The sequence below is a fragment of the Salmo trutta genome, chromosome 12, assembly GCF_901001165.1.
Source record: "Salmo trutta chromosome 12, fSalTru1.1, whole genome shotgun sequence".
Taxonomy (NCBI): domain Eukaryota; kingdom Metazoa; phylum Chordata; class Actinopteri; order Salmoniformes; family Salmonidae; genus Salmo; species Salmo trutta.
In genome coordinates this window covers 51,123,591-51,139,324 of record NC_042968.1, presented here as the reverse complement: position 1 = coordinate 51,139,324, position 15,734 = coordinate 51,123,591, and the positions used below count along the sequence as shown (strand labels likewise).

Sequence of the window (15,734 nt, the reverse complement as noted above, 5' to 3'; positions counted from 1 at the left end):
AGAGATTCAGTCCCATATAGACACACATGGGGGTTGGTTCAGTAGGAACAGGTAAGGGGGCATTATAGTCATTAACAGGGAGCAACAATACATTTACACAGTATTAAAACTGCAGTATTGAAACCACTGACAAGTTAGATGTAAATTAACTTATATTAACAAAACACTCGCTCACCCTCCCCCAAAATCAGTTTACCATCTTTTGAAACCAAAATAAAAAGCCTTGTAGTTCAGGTTGTGGAGGAATTACAGTGGGGTTGCCAACATTTTTAAATAAATACATGTCTAAAAAAAAATACAGTATAGAATTATGGCAACATACAAATGTTTGACAAAGATGATTTGAAAAAAAAAATGTTAGAGTAAATGTATTTATGGGTTTTAATATGAATTCAAGGTTATTTGTTGATGTAAAAATCGACATTTATCAATTTTAAGGTTAAACTGTTAGATTTGGGGTGGGTTCAGCAGAAATTCAGAAAAAAGGGTGTTTCAAGTCATTATTTGATCATGATCTTTTGATCAAGTCAAAGTATTTCATCTGACAAGAATCAAAAAAAGTTGCCCCTATCCACTGACAGAGAATCAGATATTTGTTATCCTATCAATGGTTATTGGGTAGGGTAAACTGACCCTAGATCAGTGGTTAGGGGGCTTAGGGGAAGCCTATAGAGATGGTTAGAGGGTGTACGTCCCATGCTGAAAGCCCTCCATGGCGCTACCGATTGCTATCTGTCTTTTGTGGCAAGTGTGCCCACAATCCATCTCTATGGTTCAGCCTTGAAACTCCAAGGATGGAGCCTGTCATTGTGATATTCTTAGCCAATCCTGTACCTGGATGTTGGTGGGGTCCTTGTAGGACTCGTCGGTGGCCGTCTGCAGCTTCTCGCTGATCCAGGCCTCAATCTCATCCACATCACGGCTGAACTGCTGCAGGGTCTGGGACTCGCCCAGCTTGGAACGCTTCTCAATCATCTGGGCCTTCAGACGGCGCCACCTACAGACCGGGAGGACAAACGCAGGCAGGCACAGTTACACTAGGGCAATTCCATGGTAATGGAATTACGCTGAGACTTTAAAAAGTATGCCAAACAAAAACCATTGATTTCAAAGTTTAACAAACCATATATTTTAAAGTCTCAGTGGCCAATTCCATGGTAACGGAATAATGCTAACAGATACACATATGCAAAGTTGCACAGATGGTCATCTAAAGAGAAAGCTAGAGTGACCTGTCCAGGACTTCGTTACGACGTTTGAAGATCTCAGGCTTGGCGTAGTGGTCAGCACCAACCAGCTGGTCAGCAAAGGACTGCAGGGCAGCGATCTTCTCCTCCTGCACATTGATGGCCTTGTCAAAGTCCTCGTGTTTCTTGATGAGGGCCTCCACGCTGTCCAGGGAGTCGCCCTTGTCGTCGCTGGCCAGGAAGGCCTCGCGCGCTGCCATCCAATTCTCAGCCTGCTCACAGTCACGGTTGAACAGCTGAGGGAGGAGTGGAGAGAGATTACTCACTAGGATAAGTTGTATACTGGCTAGGCTAGTAATTGACGTCGTCTCGAGGTTGTGTGTAGTATAATTAATACATTTTTATTCCATTGGTTGGCAGCACACAAACTAGATTAGGCCTAGTTCATCAAAGGCACACTGTCAAGTCTGGAGCAAATGAACCTAAACTAACGTAGACACACGAACATGTCCTTAAGTTTAAATAACCAAAAGCCACTGAGACGAGGTGTTTGTTTTTGCAAGGCTTAAGGAATGATCTGCCACCCTTTTGTGCCCCAGAAGGTAAACAACAGGGGGGTTTCTAAGACTGCATCATTTAAAAAATATATTTTTATTGAGGTTTTATGCTGTGTAATTTCATTTACTTAAATTAATTTAACTAACTTATGGTCAAACATTGCCGATTTGCGAGCTTGGTGTGTGTATGGAGGCAAGTGCCGTTTCATAGTTTGTTCTACAGTGTTAATGATTGAATGAATGTGTCTGTCTGTGCATGCGTGTCTCCAACCTGGAGCTCCAGGCACTGGTCGAGCATCATGCGCCTCTGGACCCAGGCCTTCTCCAGGTCGGCCCTCTCGTGGTCCAGGGCCTCCAGCTTCTGCTGGATCTCCGGACTGGCGTAGTGGCCTCGTGCCAACAGCTGCTGGCCAAACTGCTCAAAGGCCTGGAAAGTGCCCGCACGGGCGTCGATCTCAGTACGGTGCTCCTGGAAAGAGGGAGAGAGGATGGACTAGATGTTTGTGTGTGTCCATATGTGGAATCGGTTCACCTGGTGTGTCCACAAGATACATGGGATGGACGGTACAAGTGCTTGTGTGTGCATCTATGTGTGCTCATATACCAGTACCTGGTGTCTCTCCAGCAGGGCCTCAGCCCCGGTCACATCTTTGGCCAGTTCCTCTGAGGAGACCAAGCTTCGGATGCCGTTAATCCAGGACATCAGGTCCCTGAAGTCGGAGAGGAAGCGCTGCAGGTCGTGGGAGTTGCCCAGCTTGTCCTTGCGCTGGTCGGCACGCGCCACTAGGCTGCTCCAGGCCGTGTTGAGCTCTGTGCACTTCTCCTGGATGTCGTCCACAGCCTCCGGATGGGACTGGATCAGACGCTCCGCCGTCTCCCCCAGAGACTTCACCTGGAACAGGGGAGAGGAAGGCAAAGATCCGCCTAGGGTTATTACTTTCTTCAACCTTTTTTTAGTCCCTGTGTGTTTGGATGGTCCTGCTCTTACTGAGACGCAGTATCTTCTTGAAGAAGGACGATCGACACAGTAGATCAATGCATGCGTGTGTGTGTTTCTGCTCACCTCATCTTCAAGACTTTGATCAATACTGACCATCCGCTAATCTAAATGGCAACTGAAAGTGTGTGTGTGTGTGTGTGTGTGTGTTTCCGCTCACCTTGTCTCCCAAGGCGGCCAGGTCTCTCTCAAAGCCCTCATGTTTGCGCTGCAGAGCCTGAACGCTAGCCAGGTCGTGGCCGTAGTTGTCCGTGTTCAGGGCCTGGTTCTTCTCCTCGATCCACTCCTTGGTCTCATCCGCATCCCTGAGGAAAACAAGCAGCCATTTAGTTTTTCATTTCACACCAGCCATTTTGTTCAGTGTGTTAAATATTAATGTCCACCAACTTTCTCCTTGAGGTGATCTTGGTCTTCATCAGGAACCTACATGGGCTAATACATATGTCACCTTAAACACAGATGTCTGTGTGCAGACTTTAACGTGCAGGTTTTTTCAGCATCTGTTTGAACATAGTGTGTATGTGCACTTCATATGCCTTCTGTGGATGTGTGCGACCATATATATGCGTGTGCATGCATAGATGTTATATGGATGTGTGTTGTGTGTACCTGTGGAACCTCTGCACCTCGTGGGCACTCCCCAGCATGTTGCTTCTCTCCTCAGCCAGCTGCTGTAGGGACCTCCAGCGGTTGTTCAGCTCCTACAAACACACCCCCGGACACCGTTATCATCCGATCACAGAGGTAGACAGAGCTTCTCCAGGATCCAATAACTCCCATGAGGCCTTTGCCAAGGTTTCTTGAACCCAGTGCTCCAATTTAGCCGATTTAAATTGAGTGAATGTTTAAATCAACCACCACCTTCCGGAGACACCTGAAACCCCACCTCTTTAAGGAATACCTGGGATAGGATAAAGTAATCCTTCTAACCCCCCCCCCCCTTTAAAAGATTAGATGCACTATTGTAAAGTGGTTGTTCTACTGGATATTATAGGTGAATGCACCAATTTGTAAGTCGCTCTGGATAAGAGCGTCTGCTAAATGACTTAAATGTAAATGTAAATGAATTGATAAATGACTTATTTTCAGGATATTATTTGATATATAGACTCTTGTTTGCATATCCTTCCAGGTTGGGATAAATTCCATTTCAACTCAATGAATCAAAACAAAATGACTTAATTTATTAGATGAATTTGAACTTCTCTGAATTGACTGAGTTACAATGGAGTCCAGTGGAATGGAGCCCAATCCTGGTAATCTTGAGCAATGAGGGTCTTAAACTGATATCAGTTGTGAATATAAATTGTGAATCAGTAAAGTGCTCATTGATTCAGGTTGTGCTCCATGTGTGTTTGATAGACAGACTGGTGTAAAAGGAGGCTGTTGGATAAAAGGGGTTGGTAACGAGGAACATGGAAAGTCAGACTGGGAGATGGATGAATGTCGATACACAGGATGGAGAAACAATGGAGAAAGAAATGACAAAACGCTAGGGTAACAAAATATGGTGTTGAGGCATTTTTCAATGCCTTTTGTACCAGCCATCCTTCATTTCGAAAACAAATAACAATGGTTAAAGGAGAGGGGGATGAGACAAATGAAAACAAGGCCATTCAATAACATCGGCGACATGATGAGAACAAAAATACGACGTAAGGACTGTAGACACGGACAGAGTCCAGACTGATGATGGACAAGACAATGGAACCACAGGGTGACCACGTTGATGAAAGGGTTAGTCTCCAGAACGAACACGATGCAGGTATGAGACAAGCCAGGAGGACAAATGCGAGGGAGCAGGGGGGCGGGATGTGGGGGGGCTAGTCTTCAAAAATCTTACCTTGATAGTATTAAAGTTAGCCGTCGTTTGAACAGCCAAGCGTACATTCTACAATCAAAGGTGAAAAAAAATCAGAGCAGAAAGGAGGACAGGAAAAGGGGGGAGGAAGGGAGGGGGATTGGGACAAAAACACCACACCAGTCAAGAGAGGAACCATATTAGCACAGCAGGGGGTAAAGACAGACCATGTCTTTACACTGTTGCCCAAAAGACAGCCGGCACCATCAACATGGCGATAGAAGACCAGCAGGCCCCAAACCACCAAAGGACCACCATTACCATACATGCAGTGGAGACGGAAACTTAAGCGCTGACTAAGTTACTACAGCTCAAAGCAAAAGTTAATATTGGATTAATGTGTAGGCTGCGTCAACAAAGATGCATATAATACCGTCTTCTAGCTAAATCCATCTATGGGTGTGTCAACATGTGTCTGCTATGTGTTTTCACCTGTTTTAGCTATAATGAGAAAGGTCATTTTGACCTATTTATAACCCTACACGTTTGTTTACCCAATGAAACCAATACCTTTTAAACGGGTAGCTAGAGTAAACAAGTAAACAGGTTCACTAGAGTAGCTAGTGAACAGTAAAGTACTTCTAAATATAGAGTAGAATATATTGAATGGTGAGTGGTAAGTGCCAGGTCTTCCATTCATTTGTTTATCTCTTGTTTGTTAACAAGTACGTCTTACATTAACTGATGCATGGTCCTATGAACAAGGCTGAATTAGTGGGCATGAATCCAAGATTCAGGTTCATTCAAATATTTTTGACAGTGTCAAAACCCCAATGCAGTTCAATAATGCTCAGGTTCAAATGACGACAAGTCCAGATTGACAGGCTACATGCTGTCTAATCTTTTATGGAGGAAAAAAAAAAGACATGGTCTGACTAAAAGGATATAGTTTGGGAGACAAAATGCTTTGTTTGGATATCCATGAGACTATGTTGATTGGTCAAGACTTTCGTACCTTCCATGGTGAAGCATTTTTGGAATCGGTATCATCCTGTTGGAACAAAGAGGGGAATTTGGGTTACATACATGACAGAAATAAACATTCTAGATACATTATACTGTTAATGAAATCAAAATGTATTGAAACTCAGGAGTCGTCTTTACCTTGCCAGGAACGGAACCCACCATTACTTGTTCCTGGAGTAAAATAAAAAAAAGTTAAGTTACAAATGTTATACACTGATATACCTGGAAAGTGAATACCTTTGCTATATTTCAAACAATGTAAAATACTTTCACACAAATACTCACGTAATAACAATTGCTTCATAGGCTTTCATATTTGACAAATGAAATATGACATATCTCTGCATTAGCGGGCTACATTACCTGAGCTTGGACCATGTGTGCCTCCTCCGCCATTAGGCCCTCAGACTCCAGCTCAGATGCTACCTTGTTGATGTCCCTCAGACGAGACTCGTTGGCCTTCAGGTCCTGGTGGACACGCAAGGAGAAGAAAGACCGTCACTAAACAATTCACACACATTTTATTCACCAAGGTACTGGTCGAGATGGGTATGGTATATACTATGGAGGACTGCAGTGCACGTCACATTCCCATGTGTTCTAGTATGCACACATTATTAATGGCTCTGCAACCGGAATATGGAAGCTAATTGGAGTAAAATCAAATGTTATTTGTCACATGCGCCGAATACAACAGGTGTAGACCTTAGTGAAATGCTTACCGGCAAGTCCTTAACACTTATTCTTCTTAAAACCGCATTGTTGGTTAAGAAAGTATTTACTCAAATAAACCAAAAATAAAAACAAATAATTAAAGAGCAACAATAAAATAACAATAGTGAGGCTCAATACAGGGGGTACCGGTACAGAGTCAATGTGCGGGGGCACCGGTTAGTCGAGGTAATTTAGCTAATATGTACACTACCGTTCAAAAGTTTGGATCACTTAGAAATGTCCTTGTTTTTGAAAGAAAAGCTAATTTTTTGTCCATTAAAATAACATAAAATTGATCAGAAATACAGTGTAGACATTGTTAATGTTGTAAATGACTATTGTAGCTGGAAATAGCTAATCCAAATGTATCATTTTAAAAAGGCTAATTGATCATAAGAAAACCCTTTTGGAATTATGTTAGCACAGCTGAAAACTGTTGTCCTGATTAAAGAAGCAATAAAAACTGGCCTTCCTCAGACTATTTGAGTATCTGGAGCATCAGCATTTGTGGGTTCGATTACAGGCTCAAAATGGCCAAAAACAAAGACCTTTTTCTGAAACTCGTCAGTCTATTCTTGTTCTGAGAAATGAAGGCTATTCCATGCGAGAAAATTCCAAGAAACTGAAGATCTCGTACAATGCTGTGTACTACTCCTTTCACAGAACAGCACAAACTGGCTCTAACCAGAATAGAAAGAGTGGGAGGCCTCGGTGCACAACTGAGCAAGAGGACAAATACATTAGTGTCTAGTTTGAGAAACAGATGCCTCAAATTCTCAACTGGCAGCTTCATTAAATAGTACCCGCAAAACACCAGTCTCAACGTCAACAGTGAACAGGCTCAGGGAAGATTGACCCCAAACTTTTGAAAGGTAGTGTACATGTAGGTAAAGTGACTATGTATAGATAATAAAACACAGAGTAGCAGCAGCATAATGCAAATAGTCCGAGAAGCCATTTGATTAGCTGTTCAGGAGTCTTATGGCTTGGGAGTAGAAGCTGTTTAGAAGAATCTTGTACCTAGACTTGGCGTTCCGGTACCACTTGCTGTGCGGTAGCAGAAAGAACAGTCTGACTAGGGTGGCTGGAGTCTGACAATTTTTGGTACCCCCCCTCTGGCATCACCTGGTATAGAAGTCCTGGATGGCAGGAAGTTTGGCCCTAGTGATGTACCGGGCCATACACACTACCCTCTGTACTGCCTTGCGGTCGGAGGTCGAGCAGTTGTCATACCAGGCAGTGATGCGACCAGTCAGGATGCTCTCGATGGTGCAACTGTATAACTTAGAGGCTCTGAGGACCCATGCCAAATATTTTCAGTCTCCTGAGGGGGAATAGGCGTAGTCATGCCCTCTTCAAGATTGTCTTGGTGTGTTTGGGCCATGATAGTTTGTTGGTGATGTGGACACCAAGGAACTTGATGCTCTCAACCTGCTCCACTACAATCCCGTCAATGAGAATGGGGCGTGCTCAGCCCTCCTTTTCCTGTAGTACACAATCATCTTTGTCTTAATCACATTGAGGGGGAGGTTGTTATACTGGCACCATAGTGCCAGGTCTCTGACCTCCTCACTATAGGCCGTCTCATCGTTGTTGGTGATCAGGCCTACCACTGTTGTGTCGTCAGAAACTTGGTGTTGGAGTCGTGCTTGGCCATGGGTGAACGGAGTACAGGAGGAGACTGAGCACGCACCCCCGAGGGGGCCCTGTGTTGAGAAACAGCGTGACAGATGTGTTGTTACCTACCCCTACCACCTGGAGGCGGCCGGTCAGGAAGTCCAGGATCCAGTTGCAGAGGGAGGTGTTTAGTCCCAGGGTCCTTAGCTTAGTGATGAGCTTTCAGGGAACTATGGTGTTGAACGCTGAGCTGTAGTCAATTAATAGCATTCTCACGTAGGTGTTCCTTTTGACAAGGTGGGAAAGGACAGTTTGGAGTGCAATAGAGAATGAGTATAGGGTTTCTGGGATAATGGTGTTGAAGTGAGCCATGACCAGCCTTTCAAAGCACTTCATAGCTACAGATGTGAGTGCTACGGGTCGGTAGTCATTTAGTCAGGTTATCTTGGTGTTCTTGGGCACGGGGACTATGGTGGTCTGCTTGAAACATGTTGGTATTACAGACTCGGTCCGGGACAGGTTGAAAATGTCAGTGAAGACACTTGATCAGCGCATGCTCGGAGTACACGTCCTGGTAATCAGTCTGGCCCTGCGGCCTTGTGAATGTTGACCTGTTTAATATTAGACTTCGTGCACCAGCTGTTATTTACAAATAGACACAAACCGCCACCCCTTGTCTTACTGGAGGCAGCTGTTCTATCTTGCCGATGCACGGAAAACTCAGCCAGCTGTATGTTATCCATGTCGTCGTTCAGCCACGACTCGGTGAAACATAAGATATTACAGTTTAATGTCCCGTTGGTTGGGTAGTCTTGATCGGAGTGCATCCATTTTAATATCCAATGATTGCACGTTGGCTAATAGGACTGATGGTAGAGACGGATTACCCACTCACCATCGGATCCTTACAAAGCACCCTGACTAACATCCCCAATATCTCTCTTCTTCATGCCAATTATGGGGATTTGGGCCTTGTCCGGTGTCTGAAGTAAAATTTCCACGTCCAACTCATTAATGAAAAAATCTTCGTCCAGATCGAGGTGAGTAATCGCGGTACTGATATCCAGAAGCTCTTTTTGGTCATAACAGACAGTGGCAGAAACATTATGCACAAAATAAGTTACAAATAATGTGAAAACACACAAATAGCACAATTGGTTAGGAGCCTGTAAAAAGTCAGCCATTTCCTAAGGCGGCATTCGGCTCCCATACATAAAATGTTTGTTTTTTGATTGACCGGCACAAATACCCACAGATCAGCAGTTTAACGGTCTCTAGGAACTACCAGGCATGGATGGGATTCTTATGAGAAAATACCCTCATACTGTCTAAAACATAGTACAGTGCATTCAGAAAGTATTCAGACCCCTTGACTTTTTCCAAATTTGATACGCTACAGCCTTATTCTGTTGGGATGTTTTTCAGAGGCAGGGACTGGGAGACTAGTCAGGATCGAGTGAAAGATGAACGAAGCAAAGTACAGAGAGATCCTTGATGAAAACCTGCTCCAGAGTGCTCAGGACCTCAGAATTGGGGGCGAAAGTTCACCTTCCAACAGGACAACAACCCTAAGCACACATCCAAGACAACGCATGAATGGCTTCGGGACAAGTCTCTGAATGTCCTTGAGTGGCCCAGCCAGAGCCCGGACTGGAACCCGATTGAACATCTCTGGAGAGACCTGAAAATAGCGGTGCAGCGATGATCTCCATCCAACCTGAGATGATCTGCAGAGAAGAATGGGAGAAACTCCCCAAATACAGGTGTGCCAAGCTTGTAGCGTAATACCCAACACGACTCAAGGCTGTAAACGCTTCCAAAGGTGCTTCAAAGTACTGAGTAAAGGGTCTGAATACTTATGGAAATGTCGTATCAGTTTTTTTTTATTGTAATACATTTGCAAAAAAATATGTTTTTGCTTTGTCATTATGGGGTATTGTGTGTAGATTGATAAGGGGAAAAAAAACAATTTAAATACATTTTAGAGTAAGGCTGTAACATAACAAAATGTGGAAAAAGCCTAGGTGTCTAAATACTTTCCAAATGCACTGTATATTCTACAACCACTAACTTGTCTCTTACAAGTGGAGTGCACTTTAAACAGAGTTCAACTGACAGGCTTTCTTAATGCTTTTTGGTTCACTAAAGCCTAGGGCTAGGAATTGCCAGGGTCCCCACGATAGGATATTATCACAATACTTACAGTTGAAGTCATAAGTTTACATACACCTTAGCCAAAAACATTTAAACTCTGTTTCACAATTCCTGACATTTAAAAAAAAAAATACCTGTCTTAGGTCAGTTAGGGTCACCACTTTATTTAAAGAGAATGTGAAATGTCAGAATAATAGTTGAGAGAATTATTTATTTAAGCTTTTATTTCTTTCATCACATTCCCAGTGGGTCAGAAGTTTACATACACTCAATTAGTATTTGGTAGCATTGCCTTTAAATTGTTTAACTTGGGTCAAATGTTTTGGGTAGCCTTACACAAGCTTCCCACAATAACCTGGGTGAATTCTGGCCCGTTCCTCCTGACAGAGCTGGTGTAACTGAGTCAGGTTTGTAGGCCTCCTTGCTCGCACACGCTTATTCAGTTCTGCTCACAAATTTTCTATGGGATTGAGGTCAGGGCTTTGTGTGGGCCACTCCAATATCATAACTTTGTTGTCCTGAAGCCATTTTGCTACAACATTGGAAGTATGCTTAGGGTCATTGTCCATTTGGAAGACCCATTTGCCACCAAGCATTAACTTCCTGACTGATGTCTTGAGATGTTGCTTCAATATATCCACAACATTTTCCTCCCTCATGATGCCATCTATTTTTTTAAGTGCACCAGTCCTTCCTGCAGAAAAGCAGGAGAGATGGTTCTTCGGCTTGCAAGCCTCCCCCCTTTTTCCTCCAAACATAACGATGGTCATTTTGGCTAAACAGTTCTATTTTTGTTTCATCAGACCAGAGGACATTTCTCCAAAAAGTACAATCTTTGTCCCCATGTGCAGTTGCAAACCATAGTCTGGCTTTTTTAATGGCGGTTTTGGAGCAGTGGCTTCTTCCTTGCTGAGCGGCCTTTCAGGTTGTGTCGATATAGGTGTTGCTAACATTTACGACAGCAAATTTCAATGTACAAAAAAAGAAGACGTTTTTGTCTTTTGAGCTTCTAGTCATGAAATCTATGCAGCCTACTCAATCACTTTTTATAGCTACTGTTTACAGGCCTCCTGGGCCATATACAGCGTTCCTCACTGAGTTCCTATCGGAACTTGTAGTCATAGCAAATACACTGCTCAAAAAAATAAAGGGAACACTAAAATAACACATCCTAGATCTGAATGAATGAAATAATCTTATTAAATACTTTTTTCTTTACATAGTTGAATGTGCTGACAAAATCACACAAATAATCAATGGAAATCCAATTTATCAACCCATGGAGGTCTGGATTTGGAGTCACACTCAAAATTAAAGTGGAAAACCACACTACAGGCTGATCCAACTTTGATGTAATGTCCTTAAAACAAGTCAAAATGAAGCTCAGTAGTGTGTTTGGCCTCCACGTGCCTGTATGACCACCCTACAACGCCTGGGCATGCTCCTGATGAGGTGGCGGATGGTCTCCTGAGGGATCTCCTCCCAGACCTGGAATAAAGCGAGACATGTCCCAGATGTGCTCAATTGGACTCAGGTCTGGGGAACGGGCGGGCCAGTCCATAGCATCAATGCCTTCCTCTTGCAGGAACTGCTGACACACTCCAGCCACATGAGGTCTAGCATTGTCTTGCATTAGGAGGAACCCAGGGCCAACTGCACCAGCATATGGTCTCACAAGGGGTCTGAGGATCTCATCTCGGTACCTAATGGCAGGCTGTGCGGCCCCCCAAAGAAATGCCACCCCACACCATGACTGACCCACCGCCAAACCGGTCATGCTGGAGGATGTTGCAGGCAGCAGAATGTTCTCCACGGCGTCTCCAGACTCTGTCACGTCTGTCACATGTGCTCAGTGTGAACCTGCTTTCATCTGTGAAGAGCACAGGGCGCCAGTGGCGAATTTGCCAATCTTGGTGTTCTCTGGCAAATGCCAAACGTCCTGCACGGTGTTGGGCTGTAAGCACAACCCCCACCTGTGGACGTCGGGCCCTCATACCACCCTCATGGAGTCTGTTTCTGACCGTTTGAGCAGACACATGCACATTTGTGGCCCGCTGGAGGTCATTTTGCAGGGCTCTGGCAGTGCTCCTCCTGCTCCTCCTTGAACAAAGGCGGAGGCAGCGGTCCTGCTGCTGGGTTGTTGCCCTCCTACGGCCTCCTCCACGTCTCCTGATGTACTGGCCTGTCTCCTGGTAGCGCCTCCATGCTCTGGACACTACGCCGACAGACACAGCAAACCTTCTTGCCACAGCTCGCATTGATGTGCCATCCTGGATGAGCTGCAGTACCTGAGCCACTTGTGTGGGTTGTAGACTCCGTCTTATGCTAACACTAGAGTGAAAGCACCGCCAGCATTCAAAAGTGACCAAAACATCAGCCAGGAAGCATAGGAACTGAGAAGTGGTCACCACCTGCAGAACCACTCCTTTATTGGGGGTGTCTTGCTAATTGCCTATCATTTCCACCTGTTGTCTATTCCATTTGCACAACAGCATGTGAAATTTATTGTCAATCAGTGTTGCTTCCTAAGTGGACAGTTTGATTTCACAGAAGTGTGATTGACTTGGAGTTACATTGTGTTGTTTAAGTGTTCCCTTTATTTTTTTGAGTAGTGTATAATAATTTTTGGTGACTTTAATATTCTACATGGAAAAGTCCACAGACCCATTCCAAAAGGCTTTCGGAGCCATCATCGACTCAGTGGGTTTTGTCCAACATGTCTCCGGACATACTCACTGCCACAGTCATACTCTGGACCTAGTTTTATCCCATGAAATAAATGTTGTGGATTTTCATGTTTTCCCTCATAATCCTGGACTATCGGTCCACCATTTTATTACGTTTGCAATCTCAACAAATAATCTGCTCAGACCCCAACCAAGGATCATCAAAAGTCGTGCTATAAAATCTCAGACAACCCAAAGGTTCCTCGATGCCCTTCCAGACTCCCTCTGCCTACCCAAGGACGTCAGAGGACAAAAATAAGTTAACCACCCAACTGAGGAACTCAATATAACCTTGCGCAATACCCTAGATGCAGTCGCACTCCTAAAAACATTTGTCATAAGAAACTAGCTCCCAGGTATACAGAAAATACCCGAGCTCTGAAGCAAGCTTCCAGAAAATTGGAACGGAAATGGCGCCACACCAAACTGGAAGTCTTCCGACTAGCTTGGAAAGACAGTACCGTGCAGTATCGAAGAGCCCTCACTGCTGCTCGATTATCCTATTTTTCCAACTTAATTGAGGAAAATAAGAACAATGCTAAATGTATTTTTGAAACTGTCGCAAAGTTAACTAAAAAGCAGCATTCCCCAAGAGAGGATGGCTTTCACTCAGCAGTAATAAATTCATGAACTTCTTTGAGGAAAAGATCATGATCATTAGAAAGCAAATTACGGACTCCTCTTTAAATCTGCGTATTCCTCCAAAGTTCCGTTGTCCTGAGTCTGCACAACTCTGCCAGGACCTAAGATCAAGGGAGACACTCAAGTGTTTTAGTACTATATCTCTTGACACAATGATGAAAATAATCATGGCCTCTAAACCTTCAAGCTGCATACTGGACCCTATTCCAACTAAACTACTGAAAGAGCTGCTTCCTGTGCTTGGCCCTCCTATGTTGAACATAATAAACGGCTCTCTATCCACCGGATGTGTACCAAACTCACTAAAAGTGGCAGTAATAAAGCCTCTCTTGAAAAAGCCAAACCTTGACCCAGAAAATATATAAAAAAAATAATAATAATAAAAAAAATAATAATAATAAAAATAAAAATAAAAAAAAAATTATAAAAAATAGATATTAAAAAAAAAAAAAAGAAATAAATAAATAAAAATCGGCCGATATCGATTCTCCCATTCCTCTCAATTTTGGGGGAAAAAGCTGCCTTCCCAAAGATAAACAACGTATACGAAATGCTACAGTCTGGTTTTAGACCCCATCATAACACTGAGACTGCACTTGTGAAGGTGGTAAATGAGCTTTTAATGGCGTCAGACAGAGGCTCTGCATCTGTCCTCGTGCTCCTAGACCTTAGTGCTGCTTTTGATACCATCGATCACCACATTCTTTTGGAGAGATTGAAAACCCAAATTGGTCTACACGGACAAGTTCTTGCCTGGTTTAGATCTTATCTGTTGGAAAGATATCAGTTTGTCTCTGTGGATGGTTTGTCCTCTGACAAATCAACTGTACATTTCGGTGTTCCTCAAGGTTCCGTTTTAGGACCACTATTGTTTTCACTATATATTTTACCTCTTGGGGATGTCATTCGAAAACAATGTTAAATTCCATGCTATGCGGATGACACACAGCTGTACATTTCAATGAAACATGGTGAAGCTCCAAAATTGCCCTCGCTAGAAGCCTGTGTTTCAGACTTAAGGAAGTGGATGGCTGCAAACGTTCTACTTTTAAAAACTCAGACAAAACAGAGATGCTTGTTCTAGGTCCCAAGAAACAAAGAGATCTTCTGTTGAATCTGACAATTAATCTTGATGGTTGTACAGTTGTCTCAAATAAAACTGAAGGACCTCGGCGTTACTCTGGACCCTGATCTCTCTTTTGACGAACATATCAAGACTTTCAAGGACAACTTTGATCCATCTACATAACATTGCAAAAAGCTGAAATTTTCTGTCCAAAAATGATGCAGAACAATTAATCCATGCTTTTGTTACTTCTATTTTAGACTACTGCAATGCTCTACTTTCCTGCCGTACATACCTACACGTACGCTACGGTCACAAGACACAGGCCTCCTAATTGTCCCTAGAATTTCTAAGCAAACAGCTGGAGGCAGGGCTTTCTCCTATAGAGCTCCATTTTTATGTAATGGTCTGCCTACCCATGTGAGAGACGCAGACTCGGTCTCAACCTTTAAGTCTTTATTGAAGACTCATCTCTTCAGTAGGTCCTATGATTGAGTGTAGTCTGGCCCAGGAGTGTGATGGTGAACGGAAAGGCACTGGAGAACCGAACCATCCTTGCTGTCTCTGCCTGGCCGGTTCCCCTCTCTCCACTGGGATTCTCTGCCTCTAACCCTATTACAGGGGCTGAGTCACTGCTCTTCCATGCCGTCCCTCGGAGGGGTGTGTCACTTGAGTTGGTTGAGTCACTGACGTGGTCTTCCTGTCTGGGTTGGCGCCACCCCTTGGGTTGTGCCGTGGCGGAGATCTTTGTGGGCTATACTCTGCCTCGTCTCAGGATGGTAAGTTGGTGGTTGAAGATATCCCTCTAGTGGTGTGGGGGCTGTGGGTGGGGTTATATCCCGCCTGTTTGGCCCTGTCCAGGGGGTATCATCGGATGGGGCCACAGTGTCTCCTGACCCCTCCTGTCTCAGCCTCCAGTATTTATGCTGCAGTAGTTTGTGTCGGGGGGCTAGGGTCAGTCTGTTATATCTGGAGTATTTTTCCTGTCTTATCCGGTGTTCTGTGTGAATTTAAGCATGCTCTCTCTAATTATCTCTTTCTCGGAGGACCTGAGCCCAAGGACCATGCCTCAGGACTACTTGGCATGATGACTCCTTGCTGTCCCCAGTCCATCTGGCCGTGCTGCTGCTCCAGTTTCAACTGTTCTGCCTGCGGCTATGGAACCCTGACCTGTTCACCGGACTTGCTACCTGTCCCAGACCTGCTGTTTTCAACTCTCTAGAGTCAGCAGGAGCGGTAGAGATACT

At 44.1% G+C, this 15,734-nt stretch overlaps 1 protein-coding gene across 6 annotated transcripts in view; it reads right to left on the bottom strand.

The window, feature by feature from the left end:
* LOC115203754 (spectrin alpha chain, non-erythrocytic 1) overlaps window positions 1-15,734 on the bottom strand; it is an 83,872-nt gene that overhangs the window by 11,533 nt on the left and 56,605 nt on the right. For 5 of the 6 annotated variants that reach the window (XM_029768715.1, XM_029768711.1, XM_029768712.1 and 2 more), the window contains 10 exons: window positions 5,932-6,036; window positions 5,707-5,739; window positions 5,558-5,593; window positions 4,585-4,632; window positions 3,351-3,442; window positions 2,902-3,046; window positions 2,355-2,636; window positions 2,016-2,213; window positions 1,233-1,483; window positions 835-997 (listed from right to left, as the gene is read on the bottom strand). In XM_029768715.1, coding sequence (XP_029624575.1) covers window positions 835-997; window positions 1,233-1,483; window positions 2,016-2,213; window positions 2,355-2,636; window positions 2,902-3,046; window positions 3,351-3,442; window positions 4,585-4,632; window positions 5,558-5,593; window positions 5,707-5,739; window positions 5,932-6,036 — 1,353 coding nt within the window. The remainder of the gene's footprint in view (window positions 1-834; window positions 998-1,232; window positions 1,484-2,015; window positions 2,214-2,354; window positions 2,637-2,901; window positions 3,047-3,350; window positions 3,443-4,584; window positions 4,633-5,557; window positions 5,594-5,706; window positions 5,740-5,931; window positions 6,037-15,734) is intronic. The other variant, XM_029768713.1, reaches the window with a different exon arrangement.